This window comes from Euwallacea fornicatus, chromosome 15 (genome assembly GCF_040115645.1).
Source record: "Euwallacea fornicatus isolate EFF26 chromosome 15, ASM4011564v1, whole genome shotgun sequence".
Classification (NCBI taxonomy): Eukaryota; Metazoa; Arthropoda; class Insecta; order Coleoptera; family Curculionidae; genus Euwallacea; species Euwallacea fornicatus.
In genome coordinates, this window is record NC_089555.1 from 1,820,082 (window position 1) to 1,842,895 (window position 22,814).

General features: G+C 38.1%; 3 protein-coding genes across 12 annotated transcripts; 1 reads left to right on the plus strand and 2 right to left on the minus strand.

Annotated features, from left to right (window-relative positions):
* Positions 1-5,073: 5,073 nt before the first annotated feature.
* On the minus strand, positions 5,074-8,145 carry fat-spondin (extracellular matrix protein f-spondin). Its single transcript, XM_066290523.1, has 11 exons — positions 7,908-8,145; positions 7,598-7,853; positions 7,416-7,551; positions 7,030-7,360; positions 6,847-6,977; positions 6,574-6,793; positions 6,348-6,522; positions 6,097-6,293; positions 5,794-6,048; positions 5,570-5,740; positions 5,074-5,512 (listed from the first exon to the last, which is right to left on the minus strand). The coding sequence occupies exons 1-11, from the start codon at positions 8,077-8,079 to the stop codon at positions 5,223-5,225; spliced, it is 2,334 nt and encodes a 777-aa protein (XP_066146620.1). The 5' UTR covers positions 8,080-8,145; the 3' UTR covers positions 5,074-5,222.
* A 540-nt stretch (positions 8,146-8,685) lies between these two features.
* On the minus strand, positions 8,686-15,116 carry LOC136343656 (uncharacterized protein KIAA0930 homolog). 3 transcript variants are annotated; one of them, XM_066290525.1, is made up of 9 exons: positions 14,991-15,116; positions 14,724-14,884; positions 14,190-14,369; positions 13,891-14,133; positions 11,921-12,136; positions 11,681-11,867; positions 10,608-11,381; positions 10,386-10,535; positions 8,686-10,330 (listed from the first exon to the last, which is right to left on the minus strand). In XM_066290525.1, exons 1-9 carry the CDS (start codon positions 15,097-15,099, stop codon positions 10,290-10,292), a joined length of 2,061 nt encoding a protein of 686 aa, XP_066146622.1. In that variant the 5' UTR covers positions 15,100-15,116; the 3' UTR covers positions 8,686-10,289. The 3 variants fall into 3 exon arrangements, with proteins under 3 accessions (XP_066146622.1, XP_066146621.1, XP_066146623.1); XM_066290524.1 differs by having other exon boundaries at positions 10,386-10,547; XM_066290526.1 differs by lacking the exon at positions 10,608-11,381.
* Positions 15,117-15,201: 85 nt separating this feature from the next.
* Positions 15,202-18,661, plus strand: LOC136343660 (uncharacterized). 8 transcript variants are annotated; one of them, XM_066290532.1, is made up of 6 exons: positions 15,202-16,956; positions 17,071-17,121; positions 17,242-17,336; positions 17,965-18,216; positions 18,273-18,409; positions 18,468-18,661. In XM_066290532.1, the coding sequence occupies exons 1-6, from the start codon at positions 16,638-16,640 to the stop codon at positions 18,493-18,495; spliced, it is 882 nt and encodes a 293-aa protein (XP_066146629.1). In that variant the 5' UTR covers positions 15,202-16,637; the 3' UTR covers positions 18,496-18,661. The 8 variants fall into 8 exon arrangements, with proteins under 8 accessions (XP_066146629.1, XP_066146630.1, XP_066146632.1 ...); XM_066290533.1 differs by having other exon boundaries at positions 17,245-17,336; XM_066290535.1 differs by having other exon boundaries at positions 17,071-17,112.
* The last annotated feature ends 4,153 nt before the right edge of the window (positions 18,662-22,814 follow it).

Here is a 22,814-nt window from a genome sequence, read left to right on the forward strand (position 1 = left end):
TTTATCACTCAAAATGTTTTCTAGAAATCGCTACATAAAAGTGTTAATTAGTCCAATTTAGAGGCTTTACATACAACGTCTCCCAAGTTAGACGAAGGTCTCTGGGGTAGAGAGAAAATTTTGAGCGGTAGAGAATCGATGCAGCTTTTGAGAAATCTGGCGAGAATAAATATGTCATCCTAAAGGTTTTACAAGCGTTTAAACGTTCATGACCAATCGACCAGAATCACATCCAAACAATCGCCCGATTCTGTTTTCTTGACTCAATGGCGAATGCATATCCAAAGTAGAAGAGCTAACTCGCGGCTATCAATTTCTTCCTAGTTATAGTAACAAACACATTTTGTCGTCTTAAATGGTTTAAATCGGGGAAACTTCGCAGTTCGCAACGTCAGTTATACGATAACGAACGGGTCATTACAATTACGAGCCCCGGAGTTTGACTTTTCCAATTCTAAGACTTCTGCCGCCCGGAAATGGAGTTTATGGTTCAATAAATTTCGGTCATTATGTTGCTTCCAGTCTTTGTCTGTGATTTAGGACCCTCTTAGAATATGTATATTATTAGCATCACGTCCCGGTTCAGCTCTATTTCGTTAGGGCCCTGCATTCTTGCTTTGTCGAATGGCAAAAATTGGAGCGGGATTGTTGTAAATTGGATTCGAAAGTTTTGCCAGAGAAATCTGGAATTGCAAACAAGGTTAAACTTCAAAAACATGATGAAGCACTACTTGACATACCAATTCATCACTTCGCGTTTAACTCCCATGAATACGTCTTCCCTCCAAACAATAATCTGATATCTGAGACAGGTTCTGTTCTGCTTGAAATACTCTCCGTAGCATTAAAGACAAACTTCCCAAGAAGTTTGGAGGAAATTAGCAAAATCTCCCAACAACTTTCATCATATTCATTACTTGTTTCGATACAACTATCCGCACGCTTGGAATAATTTACCAGAAAGTAATGCACTTGCAAATTAGATATGGAAGTTTTGCGGTGTGGAAATTCGAGTTCACAGTTACTTTAACAACTTTAATCGTTTAATCTGCGAGTAAATGGTTAAGCACTAACGACGTTTAAACTAAATTGCGGGATACACAGAATAAGTAAACTTAAAAAGTCCTCTTTTGCGTTAGGTAATCATTCGCTGGTAAGAGCTGCTCACCCCGACAAACGTTATGTGAAATATATAGGAAATATACAAAGGCACGATACCTCACAAAAGCACTTTACTTTGTGCTTACGCTTCACAGCTTCCTGACAAAGACTAAAGCTAGACTTTAGCACGCTCGTTATCTTCCTGGTTTTGTCTTTGAACAAGTTCAGATTCTCTCTAATAAAGCCATTATTGGGTTTAGTTTGCTCTAAATTTACTTTTAAGCCGACCCTTTTATGAAAAAAAAAATCAATAATAGAATCGAATAAATAAGGCCAGTTAACTTATGCAAGCTTTAGCCTTTGGACCTCCGCCTGTGATTGGCCCGCCTGCCTTTGACACTTTTTGAATTGCGGCCGCTACGTGTCAACTGCCCTTATCGATCCTCTTCTAGCGCGGCGCGTCCCCATTTGATGGTCGATTTTTAAAACAGTAAGAGTTACGAAGCCTTTCAAATAGGAAATTCCAGGCAAAGAAACAAAGAACATCGACCTTCATGTGCATTTTAGGTTTAACCCTCCCAATGGACACCAACACAGAAATGAGCGTAGTCGGCACATTTAGGCATATTAATAATTTATCTGCAGCACCGGATGTGTCAGAAAATTCAACTCGCCGTCTGCCTAGTGAAGAAAATATACATCATCTTGAAAATCCTTTCAACATATGTATTTTCCGAAATACGCATGAAAAATTCATATACAGATTATTTGTCATTGCAAAATGTGCTCCATATTCGGTTTAATGCACGAGTTGACGAGACGTGTATATTCAGGTTTGAGACGAAGAAAATCGAATTATTTTGTCTCTGATAACGTGTTAATTCCAACATTATTAAATTCAAGGGAGTGGATTCTGAGAATAAGATCGAAGGTTTTCTCTAGAACTAAGGCCACAATGCACCATCATCAGTCATCCTCCTTGGCTATAGCTGACATTATTTGCCATAAACCCGTATTGTTTGCGATATATGTGTCTGTTCAGTGATTGTTTGACCTAGGGCTATTTAGATCACGTATATCTGCTAGACGTCCAAAGTCCAAGGGCAATAGTGCCATATTTTGTTTAGACACATATCCTATTAGTCCGCACATACATACATCTCAGGAGGGAGAAATGTTAAGTGCCCCTTGCAGAGATCAAAGGACAATATTGAAAGTACACTTTCTTGTCCTTTCAGCATTTACCCTTATCAGCTTTTGCTTATCGAGTTAATGATTTAAGTAAGTTCCTCTTCAGCATAAAAGCTTCTGCCAATTGAGTTACTTTCCAATTTAATCAAGCGCTGAAAGCAACAGAGGCTCAATAACCTACTGAACGATCTCGGTTAGGACTTATTGCAAAATGGAAAATTCACAGACGTTAATAATAATTCCAGGTAGTGTGTGCTTCAACTTAATCCGATTTTATCACCAAATTTCCACCTCTTGAACCTTGCCGAGTTTTACTTCGTTTAACTACAGAGTAGGCCCGCTTACACGGAACTCTATCAAAATGCAATTGGCCCTTCTGTGGCAAATTTGAAGGGAAATTTTCAGCGGTCATTCCTTTGAGCGTGTTTTGCCGAGTGGACGGTCATTAACAGTCTCGAAAATTTGATAACGACGTTTCGCTTTCGCCCTTTTGTAGGTCAACCCTGTAAGTCCCTGAAGGTTCAAATGCAAAGTTCAAACGCTCCGCGGCAATATACTGCAACGAAACTTCCTGCAGGAACTTGTTTTGTGTTCTATGAACATTTAATTAGAGAACGTTATAGATGACATGCCGAGTAATAGAATCCACTCGCAACGTCGCATGCAACTTCGCTCTGTAATATCCCTACGAGACCTAAAATTCCAGTAACTACATATACATTGTTAAGGACCGTTGCATCGTGTGTGTTCGTACTCTAATATGGTTGGGCCAGTTCATTTCTTATACTAGAATTATATTTAATATTAACGAACACGGGGTCATGTAGAGGGCAAAATACCTCAAAACTTTCGAAAAATTCCTGAAAACCGCCTCCCTACTCACATAAATACAAAAATCAAATTAGTCGTCTTGTGACTTGGCTCAAAATGTAACTAAATCCTTTTGAAATCTAAATATTTCGAATTGTGATAACGACAATTTACATTCACCACTATTTCAAGATTTCTTTGCATGCGCAATTGTCATCCACCAGATTGCTAAGAAAGCTATTGAAAATCTTTTTTATATCTTAAAATTATAATATTTCGACAGCTTCGTGTTAAAATATTGACACATGATTGATTAAGTAATGTTTTCCACAAAATTCAAATTGCTCCAATCGCCGTTAATAGAAAAATTCCACCTTGTTAGCTACTCCCCTAATGAAACAAAGAACAACATTCCTATAATTTTCTTTGCATTTTCAACCTACAAAGCATCAAATTTCCAGAGCGGTCTCTCATTCTCCAAGTAACAAACCTTTTAAAAAAGAGGGAGAGTGAGTGGAAAAAAGGTAAAAGGTTCGGAGCGAAAAACTTGGGAAATTTAACACTTTCATGGCCCACCACTCTGATTATAGAGTAAACTGCTTAGTGCTTTTGGGTCTTAATTGACCCGGTCGGAGAGTTTCGAGTTAACTTTTTAAATGTGTACCTACGAGGTAAATTTACCAAACAGTTCTAGTTAATTCGGAAGTGCCCTTTGGCAAGTTTCGTGCTATAGACTTATTAGAGCCACTTGGCAGTATATTGACTAGTTTATCATATAGAAGAGGCTGCTCAGTTAAAACCCTCTACGGACCTAATTAATTATTGCAAAATTTAACATGTTGTTGATTTTACGACACATTTTATATCCCAAACAATCGGCTTTTCATTTTAAGAAAAGCTTTTATATCAAACCAAAATTTCACTAGACCCCAGACTATCATAACTCCCAATTATATTCCAGCTTTTTTTAATTAAATCCGCTTTTTTATGGCTTAAATAAGGTCTTTTAATTAGGAGCTTAAATATTATACTCGAAATTAGTTTGCTTGGGATGTTGCAGACGTATGCGACTTCAGACTCTTAACATATGATTTATTAGGCACACACGTAAAAAATTGAGACAACAAACATCTATTATCAAAAACACCCCAACGTTTTACTCGGTTCCTTTGCCTCCAAGAATATTCGCTTTTTTTTTGTTAGAGCTTTCCTTCGACTTTGTACTCTGACAGTCCAAATTTTGATCTCGATGTTCTTCCCCCTCTTATTTGAGCGTCCCATTTATCTTACTTCTTACGCAAATGTAAATAACGTGTGTAGTTACATATTGGACGTTTATTATAGGGTCTTCGAGGGGATTCAGTCTCTCATATCTCGCCAATTTTATAGCTGTTTCCTAACAAACGGTTCGCAAACTTTATGTTTTATGTTGAACTGCTAACAAATGAGTTATTTATGATTTGGGGATTGTGGCAAAAGCTACCATGCGCGAATTTGGGGAAATAATGAGAATTAATGCTTGTTTGTTTCTCGTTTTTCGTCCTACTTTTTACAAGCTACTTTATGCAAATTTGATGCACAGAGATATTGGCAAATCGGCTATATGAGGCTGTAATAGAAATAGCAATAAAGGCAAAGTAAATTAACGGAAAGCGATAATACATTAATAAAGAATAAAATTGCTCTTAATGTGTTCAGGTTTTTTCTTGATTCGATGGCGAACGAGGTAATCATGATCAGATGAAAAATAATGAAAACATAATAAAATTGCTCAAACAATAGAATTGAGGCACATATCATTAACCTCGTTTTACGTGTTCTGTAATTACTCAGATAGAAGACGACATTAAAACGATTTCTAGCAAATTTGATATTTTACATTTGATACTTTTCTTAAAAATATGGCGAATGAACTTTTCAACAAGTCACTGGATCCAGTTTGTTCGTATAAAATTGTACAACTTTCCAAAATCTTCTTCATAAAAATATTTTTATTAGTACAATTTATACAATTAATATAATGTATTATTTATCAAATAAACAATGTATTATCATAAAATTCAATTTTATATCCTAATAGAACTATCAATGCCCCATCTAAATTCAAATATTAATGCTTCCTAATAACAAGGAAAGGGCCCATAACACCTTCTCGACCTCTTCAAATTAGTGGGGCAAGCCCGTCCTCCGTGAAGAGGAAGACGCTTGATCATTCTAATCTTCTCCTCGACGCCCTGACCGCAAGTGACACTGCATGCAGTCCATGAACTCCATGGCGTCACCATGCAATCTACTGCATGCTCAAAGCTCTCCAGTCTCGAATTTTGAAGATTCGGGTTACTTTGAGGGCGAGGCTGGGGGTCAACTCTTGATGATGGAGGAGACGAGGGAGCTCGTCCAGAAAGAGCATCTAATTTATTGCTTTCAGTGATAAGAATTTACTAGAGTGGTGAGAGTCTATATATACCTTTCACTACAGAGCAAGTGTTCATGCATTCATCGAAAGTAAGAAAATTATTCTGATTGCCTCTGCATCCCCCATAGGCAAACTGAACGCAGGTTAATTTGTCTGTGTCAAAGTGCCATCTGGAATAATAGCCTTGACAAGGTCCTTGGTCGCTCGATTGCATGCAAACCACTATTACACAGAAATAAAAGGACAATTTTCAGACAAAAAGATACTTCAAAAACCTTTAGCAGTAGCCATATCAAAGGTGCAATCAGGTGTATCCATGCAAGGCGCCTGTTGGATAAGTTCCACCTTGCTTTGGCACTTTTGCTGTAATTCTGGGACCACCAAAAGCAACCTCTGGCGGAATTTCACTCCCTTTCCGCAAGACGCACTGCAAGGACTCCAATCACTCCAATCGGTAGTGGGGCACATCGGGTCTTTAACTTCGGCGTTTTGAGCAGAGCACGGAGGTCCCATACATTTTTCTTTCTCCACTGTTTGAATCCTTATTATCAAGAATCAATTGGACATTTATTACATACCAGTGGTTATATGAGGGCATTTTTTCATTCCCATGTTATCAACAAAGAATCTAGTCCTCATTTTGAACCCTATTCCACAGCTCTCAGAGCAAGTAGACCAGGCACCCCAAGGACTCGTCGAGCAAACTCCGCCGGCCGCAGGGTCTAAAGCTTCTAAGGGCACTTCTTCTTCTATAGATTCATCCTCGATTCTAGTGCTGATACACCGATGGGTTTCGATATGAGGTTAAAATAAGTAAGAGAAAATTTACCCATCACATTCGGCAACAGCAGCCACACACATCTCCTTAGACACCAGTTGTCTGTTACATTGGAACATTTGAGCTTTTTGGGGGAGTAAGTACTCCCTCGTTCTCATTCGCAGTCCTTTGCCGCAAGTTACTGAACAATCACTCCAAGATGTGTAGTTTGTTACTGCACACTCAGCTTGGAATTTTTAATTTTAGATATAAAATTGTGTCTTCATGGGAGGCTTACGTCTAACGGTATCTTCAGTATTCTCGCTCACATCTAACTGTGCATTTAAGAAGCTTTCATCGCACTGCTTAGGGATGACTTTATCCCTTCTTAAGTATAACTTTGCCAGCGGGGCCATTTCCTTCTTTGAGGGGTCGTAAAAAGGAGCCCTGGGGTCTTCAGGATAACTAGTGGTAATGCGATAAATCCTTTCCCTAGGGTTAGTTTCTACATTGGGAGACTAAAACAGTTCACCTAGAATACAGCACTATGCAAATTTTAAAGGCTTTGTACCATATAAGTGATTCCACTATCAGTCCCAGCGTCATAAGGAAACAAATCGATGTTAACTTCAGGCATCCAAGAGCAGTTTTTGAGGCACAAATTGAATCCATTCAAGCCCACAACCCAATCGGGAGAGGGGCCTATATACGAACTTTTCAGTCATTTTCATGCGATTATTGTAGATATACTCACCAAACATAGAAGCCAGAGACACTAAATGATGCCTTCTGTCCACCTTAAAGCTAGTAGAAGTGTTAGTATTCACGTGAGGATGCCATAAGCCTGCAGCTTTGATTATGGTTCTCAAATATTTTGCCTTTGCCCTAAGCTCTGTTTCCATCATCCTCACTGAGCCCCATTCCGCCAAACTCCTGAACCCTTCAGTGGCTATTTGACCCTCTCCCCAGAAGGTGAAATTTCTCTCATGAGAGGCTCCAATCACGTCCGAGAAGTGTGTTAGCCAAAGCAGGGTAGGATAGTCTTTAGGATGGGTTTTCTGGGACCAAATCCCTTCAAAGGTTAACTGAGAAAAGTTTGGAGTTTTATATGTAGTTTATCTTGGTATAGCGTTGACTTACGCTGTATTTGGCCTCTTCACAAGCACAACAATCATTTTCGTCATACTTAATGTCTTTCTCAGTTTGCTCACAGAATATCTTGCTCAGACCACCATCGTCGGCATACCAATGGTATTCGTCCTCCAGCACCATTGCCCTGGTAATTTAGGTTTAATAATGAAGGTGCGAAGAGTAATTTTTACCTAAAGGTCACACAGCCAGATCCAGGAGGCGGTGAAGCCCACATGAAAAATACCTCAGTCTTGGGTTGAGCATTTTTCTCGGAAATGGTGTTTACACATTCTTCATTGAAAGCGGTGTGATTGTCCCCATAAAGCTGAAAACTGCCCACCTTCTGAGGAGAAATATCTTCAGGGTTCTCGCTTGACTCTACGTTTATAACAAATCGCAGGAAGTATTGAATTTGTCTGTTCAAATTACTTGGCCCCATCAAGTACACTGTAAAAATTAGGATTGCACTGGGACGTGTTACAGAGAGTTATGGACACATACGGGTATATAATTTCCCAGATGTATATTTTTCAGGATTTTCGTTGATTTTGATGCGATATCCATGGTCCCCACGTGATTTATCAACTTTAGAGTGGTAGATACTCGGCACTCTTGGGCACCCCCCCAACACAGTGCAGCAGCAAAAGCCGAAAAATAAGAGGAACTTTAACATCTTCAATTTATCATAAGAACTGTTTGTGTCGGTTCAGCAAAATCCCAGTACAACTGACTTATTCCTTTAGATTTCATGTTATCATTGACCTTTCATATCAATATACAGATGTAGAGAACTTGTTTTTCTTCAGATTATTGACCAGCCATATAACTTTAATCCAATTACTGGTATTCGATTATTTAGGACACAATAGTTTGTTATCAATTTTTGTTACAATTGAGATTACAACTGAGATTTAATCAGATGTGGTAAGTGTAAAAAAAATTCTTTTCATTAGTCCTTAAACTGTAAACAAAGTTATAGTTCAAGTTCCCCTTTTCCTCTGATGTGTAGGAGCATCTTCGAAAAAAATATATTGGAAAATTGATTGTTAACTGGGATCTTGTACTATCGCGGCTAATTAAGTTCGTGTTTCAAATCAAAAGATTTTCGGCACACTTTATTATCATACCCAAAAAAATGGATCGCCACAATGTCAAGAAAATTGTAACGCCCAGGATTTTACCTCCTATATTATAATGATGAGAAGAGTAAAAATCCATCAGTGTATTGTCAAAAAAAAAATTATATATAATATGGGTTCAAAAAAATTTATATATAATATAAGTGCAAAAAATATATTTGTAATAAGGTACATTATAGAAAATAAACGACAATCATTACGCTAAATTTAATAAAAGTTTTTTTGTATTTGTTATTTAGAACGTATACATTTTAAGCTCCTACGAGCACCTCATTGCATTATTAACGAGATTAAAGCCGTGCAAACTTCCATCTTTATACAAAAATCGCTATGAAATTATTCGATAATTTCGGCTTACTAAAACGTCAATATCAGCTCCTCTGTGTTTAGAACTGACACAGATTGATTATATTAAAATTATCGCAACATTGGAGACGTAATAAAACATTGCAGATCTAGGAAAATTTCTTTTATTACAAATATAGGTCACAGCCTAAAGGCCAGAAGTATAAAAAAATTGGATTACGCTTTTACAATCACTGATAGACACATTTTCGTAGGAAAGTAACACTAAAAATCTGACATCAACTTAGATCTGGCACTGTGGCGACTAATTAAGTCCGTTCATATTTAAAACATCTTACACATCACGAGATTTTCGACCTACTTTATAGCTAGACCCAGAAAATTATCATTCGCCATAATATCAAGACAATTTCAATGTAATATCAATTTATCTTTGATGTTATAAGAAGGAAAATTCTTCTTCGCCATAATGTCAAGAAATATTATATAAAATATGAGTACATTGTGGAAAATAAAAAAAACAACTATTACACCAAAGTCAATATAATTTCCTTTGCGTTTGTTAATCAAAGCGTGAATATTTAAAACTCTCATGAGCATTTCATTACAAACGGAATTAAAACTGCGCAAACTTCCGTGCTCATGCAAAAATCTCTATGAAAATGTTTCTTAATTTCAACACACTAAAGCGTTAATGCCATACCTCTATGTCTAGAACTGACAAGGATTGATTATGCTTATATTATGACAATATTGAAGACATAATAAAACATTGCAAATCTAGGAAAAATTTGTTTTATTATGAATACATGTCACAGCCTAAAGGCCTGAACTATGAAAAACCGGTATATGCTTTTACAACCGATGATAGATACATTTTCGAAGGATAGTAACATTTAAAATTTGACATTAATTTTGATCTAGTACTGTGGAGTTTGTTTATGTTTAAAATATCACGTAAAGTAGAAAATTTTAAGACATTTTATAACTAGAGCAGAACTTATCATTCACCATCCCATCAAGAAAATTCCATTAGCTTGAATATTAATTTCGATATGGCATTATGATAACCAATTGGATTCTTTAATGTTTCGATATTAACTGAATTAAAAAAAAAAACATAAAAATATTTCCATCGGCATAATATTATTTTCTATACCATAATTAATTTGTACCTTGGGTGATACTGTCACGCCTTAGCACTGACGCTATGGCAATAGTAAAAAGTCACAATCACCATAATATCAAGAAACAAATCCTGAAACATTCAAAGATTAAATAAGTTGCATAGAAACAATCACAGTACCAAATGCAGAAACGTTTTATTTATGCAAAATTTTAAACACGCTCCATTAAAGCCCTCACACATTCTATTCCAAAAGATTAAACCCATGCAAACTTTGTGATCTTCATGAAACTGTTCATTGAGTTCGGTACACTAAAACGTCAATATCGGTCCCTCTCTGTGATCCAAAATATCTGGAAAAGTCCATCAAGTATTAAGCAATAAGACACATAACCCTTCAATAAATACCTTTTGCTATACTCCACCAAGGCAACGTGACATAAGTCAAAAAGGCATTTAGTGGTACGCTTTGGGCTCTTTTATTTTCCTTCCAGAAGTGGAAAGTCTGCGTGAAGCCCCTCATAGTCCACAATGGGTTGTAAGCGCAGTCTCCAAGTTCTGGAAAAAATCCTTTATTTGATCCTCCAAGTAATACAGCCATCAGTGATTAAATCCACCCTGAAACCTCACCATTTAAGTGCTTCTTATTGACGTCGCACCAATAATAAATGCTGGTACCATCAGGGGTGACCCGTTTCGGGGGTACTATATTCCTGCTAGTTTTATGAGCAGTTTTATTTATTGCTAATTTCTTTATATTTTTGGGCAAAGTGCAATAACTATAAATGCTCTTTACAGTCAGTGTATTGTAGTTACCATCAAAGTTAGTTTTCTTATTGTTATCGTTGTCGCCATTTTTGTTATCAACTACAGGTTTGTAGCTTACATCAATTTTTTCTTCGCTATTATTCCGGTTCTCATTGGATATGCTCAATTTTGAAATTTCATGCACGCACGGCAGCTCTTCTTTCCCGTTCACTGTAACATACGGACTCTCCGTTGTGCTCTTCTCTATCGAAGTATTGCTCTTCACTGAAGCCCGACTCGGAGGCCTTTCCTCTACACTCTCACTGTTCAGACTTATAGCGTCATCCCCGAACTCAAACTCGGAACTATACTTCCCAGATTTTTCTTTGGAATCCTTAACCACCTTCAACTGCTTTCGCTTCTTCTTAGACTTCTCTTTACCCACCTCATACTCTGATTGGTTCAGGAGGCTGTTAACGTGAGGGGTACAAGTGCATTTGTTTTCAGGGGGGCCTAATGGTGCCCTGAGGGCGCAATTCGAGGGGTCGGTGCAGGGCTGTCTTTCGTACAATTCAAGTAGGATTATGGATCCTCGTTTTCTTCTTCGAAAGCAGCCGCAACAGCCGGATTTGGAGGTAGAAGCAGGACCGGTCTGGCCTACAACAAGCAAAACTGTTTATAATGTGATAGGGGTGAAGATTACCAAGGAGGTCGAAATCGTTTTAGACCTTCTTAGTGAGAGCTAAGTACATGTTCTACTGAATAATTATCTAAATCGGGGTGTGATATGCCAATAGGTCCTGCTTCTACTCTCATTCTGTTTATTGTCCCTTAAGAGTTTTTAAGGCAAAAAATGCTTATGTGGTATAGTTATCATGCATTTGAAATTAACTTAACATGCTTCTTCATGCAGTGACCTATAACATTGCTATGGGGATGATAGGTTAAACACATACCGTCTCTCAAGTCCCCTGCCTCAATTTCGCTGACTCCATTATCCCAATTGTCCAAACCCTCGCTCTCAGATCTAGCTTTGACGTCCAGTTTTGTTCTCCACCCTCCTCGAACGAAATTGTTTATATTAGCACTAGGATCGCTAAGCCTTCTTTGAGATCTGTACACATAATAGTCCTCTTGGTCGTCCTGAAAGTGGACATTAATTGGCGGCACATAGAGAGATTTGGGTGTATGTTTACCTCCCAATCAGAGTCCCCCCACATGTCAGTAGCACAAAATCCAGGCTCAGAAGTAGGCGTTTCCACCCCAGACCCTTTGGGCTTGGTAACCGCCATCTCAGCATGCCCTTTGCCTTGAGGGCCTTTCATCCTGACGAATTCGCAGCGTTGCGCCGTTACATTGGAAAACAAGCCAAAGGTCATTCTTTGTGCCATTTTTGTGCCCAGGCTCGATTGCTGCAAAATTACTCGCTATACAAACTGTCCGAAATTAACGTCGAAATATTTTGGATGATGATTCTAAGGATTAAAATAATAGAAAAATCTTTTGTATACATACCCCAGAAATTGCTTCTTAAAAGGGCCAGAACTCTCCAAAGGGAGAATTCTGAAGATGCTTTTGGCGCAATATTTTCGAAACGTCTCGCACTAAAATTATGAAATTTCGTATAATTTAATAAGTTAGAATGGGATTTTTTTTAATATTCCCAGATTTTAATCAGGAACATCACATACAAGGGATTTATTACATAAATGACTTTTTTGTTTGTGATATTTCTTAATTCTTAAAATCAAATTACTGAATCGTGGATATTTTTAAACAACAAAAACGTTCTCACACTTTGTGTCGTTTGGATAGAGCGTTTTCTAGAAAAATGAGCTTTTGTAAACCAATACACGATTACATGGACCTAAAAATTCATCTTACTTAACATCATAGACATTCTTGTAATAGAAATAGTTTTTATTATGTAGCAATATCAATACTAATATTATTAAGGATTTGTCACTCACAACAAATTTTTAAAATCTTTCCGACCGTTTAAATGGACAACCATATTTAAACCTTTTAGAAAACAATTTACTGGACTTACTGGAAAATATACCATATCAGTTGAGATATGACATATTTTCAAAGCAAGATGAAGTGCAACTCATTTCTCTTTCAACTGAAGAGCGTATTTGAATTAATTATATCCAAAACGATGGAGAGGACACGGTGGATCATAGCATTGGCCACCACCTTTCCCAGATTTAAACTTCCTAGATCACCTTCTGTGGGGACACTTGAACCAATTGGTCAATGCTGTCCCGATTGACATTATAGAGGAATTGCAGCCCGTGTATTTACTGCTTGTGATTATATCAGAAAGAAGCCTGGTGTGTTCGATAGAGTTGAATCTTCGATGAAGAAAGGAATTGAAAGATGCATAAAGATGAACGGAAGCCATTTTCAACATTTGCTGCGAGTAAGTAATAAATCTTTTATATTAGTCTTTATAATACTGACTGATAAAAAATATTTCTATTACAAAGATGTTTATTATGTTTAGGAAGATGCATTTCGATGTTCATCTAGTCGTGCATTAGTTCATAAAAACTCATTTTCCTGGAAAACGTTGTATCCTAACGATAAGAAATGTGAGGAGCTTTTTTACCTAAAAATATTTGCAATTTAGTAACTTGATTTCAAAAATGAAGAAATATTAAAAACAGAAAAGTCATTAACGAAGGAGATCTCGTGTAGATAACGCCCCTCATTAAAATCTGCATTTTTTTTAAATTTCGCATTTCAACTTGTTAAAATGTACAGAATTTCATAATTTTAACGTGAACCGTTTCGAAAATATTGAGAAAAAAAACATCTTCAGAGTTCCCCTTTTAAAGGGCTCTAACCCCTTTAAGAAACAATGTTCGGGGTATGTTGATGAGAACTTTTTTTATCATTTTAATATCTAAAATCATCTCTCAACATATTTCGACGTTATGTCCGGACACCAAGTATAATTCGGCAATTAAAATTAGATATCTGCACAGTTTCAAGCTCCGCTGATAATGACGTGCGCTATGTTATGAAATCACAGTCAGAGCGAAAACATTAATAAAACAACATATAGCGTTGATCATTATCATAACACTGGCTTATGCGGATGCATGGTAATTCCGACGGAAAGTAAATGCGGATATGGGATGTTGATGAGCATACGAACCCTCGAATCATAAACTTTTTTCAAGGCGTCGTATCTGATGGACCCCAGGAAGATCACCCCTTGGACAGTGCCTAGTTTGTCTGAGGCCACCAACTCCACGCACACCATCTCTCCATCCCTCACTAAAATGTCTTGAAACACCTCGTCGAAGTTGTCCACCATGAAGCAGATGTGGGGATAGGTGATTTCCTCTACATCCCCTTTGGTGTCCATCCTACGTCTGCTCGGGGACGCATACACTTTCTGAGAAAACCAGACACTCGCTCATTAAGGGGGACCATGGAAGTGGCATTAAATACCTGCGAATGTCTTTTCAGGACCTGCAGCTCTTTAGGACTGGTCCTGGTGCAAATCGCTAGGGTGAGTGTGTACTCGAATTGATGAATGATGAGGTTGAGGTATACAGTTTCCTCCCAGTCGATGTCGGGGTCCCCTATAGGGAGTTTCTTGCTATCTTTCCGGAAAACGTCTACTTCAGTCTGCAAATAAGGGTTTTGGTCTAAAATTCTGGAAAATTTACACTCCTCTGTAGTGCCAGTCGCAAAAATAAATTGCGATTTTAATTGATGGGGCTGCATGAAGCGTTCTGGGAAAGTTAAAGACATCCCTGTACAAAACGAGAGTTGTACTCACATTTATACTATTTGCATTGAAAAGGAGATATATACAAGTAGATTAAAACGTAATCTCCCTAGTAAATACTTTCTTTATTTAGAAAACTGCGTGAAATTTATTGCTTTAGTGTGGCAGTAAAATTTACAACATTAAAAGAAAATAATAAAGCAACGTTTGCTCTAACCCTTAGAGCTTGGCAGGTTCCAGAAATGCCTTACCTCAAATTTAGGCAGATACCTAGGTGACCCCTTCACATGCTTCTTGCGAACGAAGAAGAGCAGGTCATCACAGTCGATCGTGGAATCGTTCTGGAACAGGAAATGCCGCACGAATAAGTCGGTCCAATAGGTTGTCCCTTGCAGCATCACGAACCCAGAATCTGGAAGAGTCAGTTTTTCAATTCGAATTCACGCAATTCTAGCATTGGCGGCAATCATCGAATAGAACTCCCAACAAAAAACGAAAGTTCCTACTTTAGCCCTTACCATCCTTCAACAGCTGTCTCATCTCCTTGGTCCTCTGGAAATTGATCTCTTCCAAGAGCTGTTCTAAGGCCGTAGGTGTTTTCAGTGAGGAACTGTTGGCGAAAGCCATGGTTTTCTTGCCGAAACCACCGTGAAAGGTTATTTCTCACAAAATCGATTTCGCTTTGAGGTGCCCATGGTTGAGTCTCGCGGAAAAGCTCTGACTAATCGCGGAAAAGCTTTTGCCTGATGAAAGACATCAATCGATGGAAACTTGCAGCTTTTGCGCATTGACGAGAGCTTGAAAAGAGATCGATAAGGGTGGCTTTTTAGACTTCAAAGGGCTGAAGCGCCGGTGAGAATTGCCCGGGAAGGGATGTAGATGTCGCCGGTCGATAAGTTGAAACTCTATGCGAAGCTGCTTTGGTGGACGTTTTCGACATTTTTAAAAGCCTTGAGAGCACTTTTACCTTCATTGACACCAACACCGTTCTACAATGAAGGAGCGTCAAATTGCACTATTGAAGCTACTAGACTTCTGAATGAGATGCGGAGTAATTATTCCGGTTCAATACACGACTCATAGCAGTCGATTAAATTGGAATACTGCACCTCGAAGGTGTCGAAATTTTCTAAAGAGTTTCCAAGTGTTTTCCACTTTTTAAATGTTGTGTCCTCAGATCTCGAGGAAGGAGCAATTGCCTTAACGAGTGAACGAATCGTCGCGATGATTCTAAATAAGCTGAACTGAAATCGTTGTTTCAGTTTTTGAGATACGTAAATGCGTATTCATTCATTGGGAGAATTTCTGTCGACTCACTCTCAAAATTTTTACTGGTGTTTGCCATTTCTGTACCGATCTTTACTTGATCGCAGAAATAGAACAAATGAATCACTTTAGATTAAAATTCAACATTCTATCAGTAATTTGTGAAATTTTATTTCATGAATCTCTATTTTAAGCTTGCTCGCCTATTTCAGAAATTTATGAAATTTTTGGTAACTCATTAGGAATTTTTACCGTCTGTATATGCATAAAACTCGTAATTCTCGAGTACTCGAACCTAAATATAAACCCTATTTATTTCTTTTTATATAAAGGCACGCGAAACAAGGTTAAAAATATACTTTCCCAAGTAATTCCCACTATGATTAATGGCAAGTCTCACTTTCAAAAAGAATTGATAGCGCTTACCGTTGCCGAAATTTCTGTCCATTAATTTCTTCAAGGAACACCCTCCTCAATCATAATAGGTATTAGCAAGTGCACAAACGTTGTATATGTTCGTTTGTTTGGAAACACTGCTAAGACTATGGGAGTGCTAGACCAGCACTAGTCTGGCAAAATTCAGAATTTCCACTTTATCAGACGTCCTTATTAGCATTTGATATACTGCGATCTTGAGATTAACAAAATCACCGGGAACTTAACTGCTTAAAATTACCATGCAGAAATCTCTAGAGTGTTGGACCTCCGAAAGCAACTCCTTTGCATGTGGATAGTATCCGCGGTTTTGGAGGTTCCAATGTAAACAATAATAAACAAAATTGATTTGAAAGTGGCTCCTTACCTCATTAGCCTACACGCTACTGTCTGGATCCATCTTTTTTGTGGATTTAATCAGCACAGTTAATCACGCACATCGAACGAACGAGCACCTCGTTAGGATGCATCCGAAATCGGCAAGTTTATTGCTCCTCTTGGGGTGGTGTACCGCGATGGTAAAAAGTGGGCAAAACGGGTATTGCTACGAAAAGTGCATGAGCGAGAGAGTGCGACGAGACCCTCAAAGTAATATCAATATATTTCTCGAATACCAAAAGGCGGAAATTACGGTACCGACACTCCCTAAAGTGAAAACGTACGGTGTGGACAAATTTACGAACGTGAAGAGATTACCAGGTATGAATCATTATCCTCATCAACCTCAAAGGGAAAATATTTATTGGCCGCGGCACTCACGAGCTATTATTGAGGGGAAATACGGTGAGTTCTGGGGAAGTTCTAAGTCGCAAATTTTCTTGGTTGATGTCATTCGACGTATTAGGAGCGAACCAGAAATTAATCCACCTCAGGGCGATATATTTTCTATTGTTTCAGAAGTGAACCTTCGAGAATCTTACATAGTCGATCCCGTAAAAGGTAATAAGGGTAAAGTCAAACATTTTTCTCTACGATTTTTATACTGATCACCACTACACCAAACCTAACACTTCTTCGTCGCTTTGAAAATGTTCATGTAGCCGCCCCATTAAAGTTTTGTGTTTTCAGAAGGGTGTATATCCAAATCATTAAAGAAGATAACGTCGAAAGTCAAATGCAAACCTCGGCCTGTAATCGTGGAACTTACTCCCACGAGCGGCAAGGCAAGTATATCATTATCATCTTTGCGGTATAATATGCGCATCATAAAATGAGGATTTCTGAGGGATGTTGTGAAAGTGGCAGAAGTTGCAGCAATTGCACAATTTTTTTTTAAAGAAAATCCAAGGCAAATGCAGCTTTTTGCCTATTGAAACTCTCATTTGTCACCACTGTCTTTGTTTAGTTGAGTAGGCTCTGAACACACTTGACACATACGTTATAAATTTTATAGCCATATTACAGCGCGCGCGAGTAAAGGATGGCTATATGCCTCGCGAAGGTCAACATTCAGTTTAAGTCATAAGTCGATGCGAATAGTGGTGTCAATAGAGAGTTTGCGCAGACAAAATTAGAAATAAATATACAAATGCTGACTGGATTTAAGCGACGACTAGCAGCTGGGAATTTTGATGTTCGATTTCTCGGAAATATCAAGAGCAGTGGGCCTCAAAACGCACCTCAGAGTCGATATATGATTTAAGTAGATTGATTTGTACTGTTGCGAAGTTTGATCTCAAATGCTAAGGAATTTGCCCTCAAATTCAGTGCTGTAATTTCCCCTGGACCATGTCAGCCGTAAAGGCTCAGTTCTCAAACTCACAGACAACTATTCCTTTCTTTTACGCGCAGATCGTTTTTAACAAAGTCCTAACCAAAAGATGCTCCGGCTTTTGCTCGCACGGCCAAGAATGTACGGCAATCCATACCCAAAACACATCGGTCTCAGTTATAGTACTAACATCAGAAGGCATGTCCCAGTGTGCCACAGTGATGGTCCCTATCCACGTCAGATGCAAATGTCAGTGCAGGATAACCGAAAAGGACTGCAATTCCCAACAAAAATATAACAAGCAAAGCTGTAGTTGTCGCTGCTCCAATGAGGTTTGTTCGACTAATTTGGGGTAGGATTAAAGTAATCATTGAGGGTTGTTTTGAAGGGCGATAAAACTGACTGCATAAATAGGAAGCCTGCGGGGAAGTTTTCTTGGAACGAAAAGACTTGCGCCTGTGAATGTAAAAAGTCAGAGAAGCCACAATGCACTACTGGGACTGTTTGGGATGAGAACCAGTGCAAGTAAACATTAGCATGTTATGTAATCAAACTCATTTACTGATTTATGCATTGTTACTAGATGTTCCAAGAAATCCGACAACGGCTGACCATCTTCAGACCGTTAGATGCATAGTTGCAACAAGACAATTCCTTCCTGGGCTGGCTAGGCATATCCTGTCTAGCATTCGCATGATTTTTATTACGTATTTAGTATTTATTTTTATACTCAATATTTGTATAGTCGGTTTAAATAATATAAAAACTTCAACAGAGTGACGACGGCTGAGTTATTCTTCTGAGCCATCAACAAAGTGTTAGTTTAGAATCCTCGAAACTAACGTATACATAATGTGACTTGATAATCCCTGTTTCTGTTTAGGTAGGGATCACGGTTTATGTAGTCAAGATGATTATCAAGGCAAAAAGCCTTGCCACGGTTTAAACAATCTTAACAGGGACGTCAATATAAGAATTACGAATTGTTATCAGGCGGCGCAATTCTCTAAATTAACATATATTCCGCGTGTATGTCGAAAAAGGTAAAATATAATTTATGATTTGGCGTATTTTTCTGATCCACGTCTTTTATAACGCAGAAAATGCTTTTGGTAACTCATTCTATTGAATCTATCACGTAACCTCTTGTGGGTGGATGTTAAGCTGCTGGATCACACATACAGGAATTTACGAACTTGCAAAGCAATCAAGGGAACAAAGAATCGCCAAAAAAAGTCTAATGAGTTTAAGTCCGGACTACGCGGTGGCCACATCACTACCCCGACCAATCCATCGACGTGAAAAATTTATATCAAGGAACTCCCTTAGATGTGCGGTATAATGAGCAACAAGGCTATCTTGCATAATCGAAAGGTGAAACAAATGTCTTTCAAAACTCGGAATGAGGTCGCTTCTCAAGAAGCTCAAGTGTCATTTCCCATTTAGTTTCGCCGGCACACATTAATTGGAAATTGATGTTGAAAAGGATATTCTTTCATTAAAGAGGATTTTCTGTGTCGTAACAATGGTTTAGAAGTCAATGTGCCAAACCAATTTGTGTTAAAACAACGATAAAGAATCGTTCGATTTGCAAGCAATTTTTTACCCTCTCGCGATAAACGCTTCGAAATTAGTGGTGATTCATCCGATATGTCCAGTTTTCTCACGACGGCCATAAAGCTTTCCTGCCCCAAAAAGGAACGTTTCATTTACGCGTTACAATTTTTTCATAATTTCGAGCTAAATGAGGAATTCAGCTCGTATTTTCGGTCTTTCTAATCCACAGATTGGTACTTTTTTTTACCAAAAAATACCCTTTGAGTCTTGAATTTAGGAGGTTCAAAGTTTTAAATTTTCGTCACGCAAAAAAACAAACAATAATGAAATAAATAAATAAACTTCATGTGAGGTCTGCAAGGAAGAACAAAAAAGGTGTATCTCTCTTTCCCGTTAACTGTTTTTCAACATACTTAATACCAATTTTCCATGTCCTAGACCCATGTTACCTTAGTGTAACGCTTTATCTCGTCCACGGAACAAAAAATAAACAACGCTGTGTATCATATGTAAATAATAAAATATTTACGTATTAAGCGTTTCACACTTTGTGTACAGGGTTTAAATTACATATATATATCCCGGGCCTCTGCGAGACCTAAATACTGTGATTCTTTCATTATTTGTGGTCCAATATTTGCTCTTCAGCGACGTCTAGTTCCTAAAGATATAAATTATGGGCAGCGAAACTCTTGAGGCCCCTAAATTGGGCTGCTCTGCTGATTAAAACTGCATTGAGCAATCTGAGAAGCGTTACCTGCCTCGTCATCAAGTGAATTAAAATCAGGTTTAATGTCATGTTTTATAGTCCTGATCATGCAGTGCAAACTTAGCAAAATCGTGTCTGTGAAAATAAGCAAATCATAATCCCATTTCTTAATTACCCCGAAATTTTCTTATCCCAGGGCTGAGTTAATCTTCTTTACGAACAGGATTTAAGTGATCAAAATTCCGTTATAAAAGCCATTTATGGAGTGAAAGTAACAAATAAGTCGAGATCTTGAAACCGTACAAATTTTTTGTTCCCATGGACGAAATGTAACATTTCAATTTTCTATGAAAGTCTCTTACCTTTTATTACCAGTTCGGCACCGGCGATTTATTGGACCCGCACAAAAGTACCTCAGGCAAGACGTCTTCAGCTAAGAGTAAGATGTTGGGCATGGCTGCCGTGGTAAATACCCTCATAAAATTCCTGTTCATGGTCGGAAATAAACACTGGACTTCGGGAAACCAATTGAAAGAGATGCCTTTATTGGACCCTACCTTGTCCACAGTCGGGGAAATATTAAAGTCCAATAAAACCGAAGCCGCCTTTTCTCAGAAAAAAGTTGATGGAGTTGTTTGCTGTCAGGAAGCCGCAAATGCCCTTCGATTTTCGAAACTGTTTATTGCAAGGTTTCAACATCCGTTGCGATCATTTCTCTTTAAAGTCCAAATGTTTTTGAATCGTCATAATCAATAGTCACCAGAACCAACATGTATCATAGCATTGTGGCGGCGCATCCCAAGGATCTATATATCAAACGAGTTATCGATATCTCACCGACAAAGAGCTGCGGATTACGCTAATCCCGTTATCATCTTTTGATGTTTTCAATAATCGAGCACATCAAAGTAAGGCATATACATAGAAATGTTTAATATATGTGTAAAATAAATATTACCGATGTAGGTACTCGACAGCAGCTCTTCTTTCGTTCCGTTTTATCGGCAAATACGGCACGAGTAGTGTAAACATCTCCGTAAGCATCGTTTCCGATTACCGTAATGCGAATAAGCTTTGTTTAGGGTAATTTATAGCGTCCATATTTCAAGAAAGGGCTCAGAATTTTAAAGCCGAGCATCACTTAACACATAGAGCTTTGTTTGCATAGTGAAACTTAGGCTGCTACAGGTTCGGCCCATTTTCATCAGCGGGTTACGTGGATCGACCCAGAAGTGCCCGACCAAACGGTTAACGGAAAAAAAAAATGGAAAATGTTGCATTATTTCTCAACGTAATCTCCTTTGAAATTGGCGCACTTCCCATAGAGGTTTTATACTCTGTTTATCCTATGAAGTTTCGAATGTTTCAAAATACGCATCAACCTCGAACTCCACCCCTTCGTTATTGACAAATCGACTTCCATCAAGCCAATTTTTTCCAATTAGGAAATAGAAAATATCTCAGGGCGCTAAATCTGGCGAATACGACGGATGAGGAAGAAGTTCGAAACCAAGTTGTTCGATTTCGGCCATCGCGATGACGGAAACAAGACTTTGTTTTTCGCCAAATGCAGTCGCGCTTTTTCCCAATTTCTTCCCTCAAACGCTGCAATAAATTTATATAATATTCTCCATTTATTGTTTTTCCCTTAGGGAGATTATTAATAAAGTCCCACGAGCATCCCAATAAACTAACGTCTTCACCTTTCCTGCAGATGGAACGGTTTCCGCCTTCTTTGGAGCCGATTCTCCCCTTTCTGTAAGTACTTCTAATATCTGTTAGTTCAAGATGTCCTCGGAACAGTCCGATTTTATCATCGGCTGCGAGAAAGATTGCATAGACTATACAGGGTGTCTACTAAATGATGGCATTAATTTCAAACGGTGATTTCTTGTCACATTTTATGAAAAAACGTTTTAATAAACGTATGTCTTATCTTGCTTCGTATTCATGACGCACGATGTCAAAGTTTTTTTTTTCGGTTTTTCATAAATATTTTCGAACGTGAGAGTAATATATCGACAATATTCGGTATTTAGTACCTTCCGAGATGAAAAATTCAAATATGATATCAGCTTTACCGTAGCATGTAGGGGACGGCATCTGCAGTAATCTTCCTATGTGAAATTTGCCCCGACGTTATTAGGACCCCGTATTTAGATTTCTAATAGATTGGGTCTTGTTTCCTTATCAATTCTAGACAAAAAAGGTATACTTGGTCGAAAACGCTTGAAGCTGCGGTTTTCGAGATATCCACGATTAAAAATTTCTTTGCACATCACTTCACCAAAACATTTATTTATTAATAAACGTTTAATAATAGCTCCGTACATATTGCGAAAAAAGTGATGTCATATTTGAATTTCTCGTTTTGGAACATCGTTGAATGCTGAATTTCATCAAGATGTCGTCCTTATGTTCGAAAATATTTAAGAAAAACCGAAAAAAAGAACTTTGACACCCTGTGTCACGAAAATGACGCAAGATAGAACACACGTTTATTAGGACTTTTTTCATAAAATGTAGCAAAGAATCACTCCTTGAAATTAATCTCACCATTTGGCAGACACCCTGTATAGAATCCGCTCGTGCTATTGCTTTACTCCTTATATTACGCAAAAGAAAAAATAAAAAAAAGAGGTACTGGGTTCACTCTGTAGAGAG

Coding starts and splice junctions, on each gene's coding strand:
- fat-spondin (XM_066290523.1), bottom strand. CDS start 8,079: ATGTTAAAGTTCCTCTTATTTTTCGGCTTTTGCTGCTGCACTGTGTTG. Junction 7,854..7,907: donor ATCTGGGAAATTATATACCC/GTATGTGTCCAT, acceptor TAATTTTTACAG/TGTACTTGATGGGGCCAAGT. Junction 6,294..6,347: donor GCTGTTGCCGAATGTGATGG/GTAAATTTTCTC, acceptor TCGGTGTATCAG/CACTAGAATCGAGGATGAAT.
- LOC136343656 (XM_066290524.1), bottom strand. CDS start 15,099: ATGGCTTTCGCCAACAGTTCCTCACTGAAAACACCTACGGCCTTAGAA. Junction 14,134..14,189: donor TCCTGAAAAGACATTCGCAG/GTATTTAATGCC, acceptor TGGTTTTCTCAG/AAAGTGTATGCGTCCCCGAG. Junction 10,331..10,385: donor TTGGTGGAGTATAGCAAAAG/GTATTTATTGAA, acceptor GGACTTTTCCAG/ATATTTTGGATCACAGAGAG.
- LOC136343660 (XM_066290532.1), top strand. CDS start 16,638: ATGCATCCGAAATCGGCAAGTTTATTGCTCCTCTTGGGGTGGTGTACC. Junction 16,957..17,070: donor TATTATTGAGGGGAAATACG/GTGAGTTCTGGG, acceptor CTATTGTTTCAG/AAGTGAACCTTCGAGAATCT. Junction 18,217..18,272: donor GTTGTCGCTGCTCCAATGAG/GTTTGTTCGACT, acceptor GTTGTTTTGAAG/GGCGATAAAACTGACTGCAT.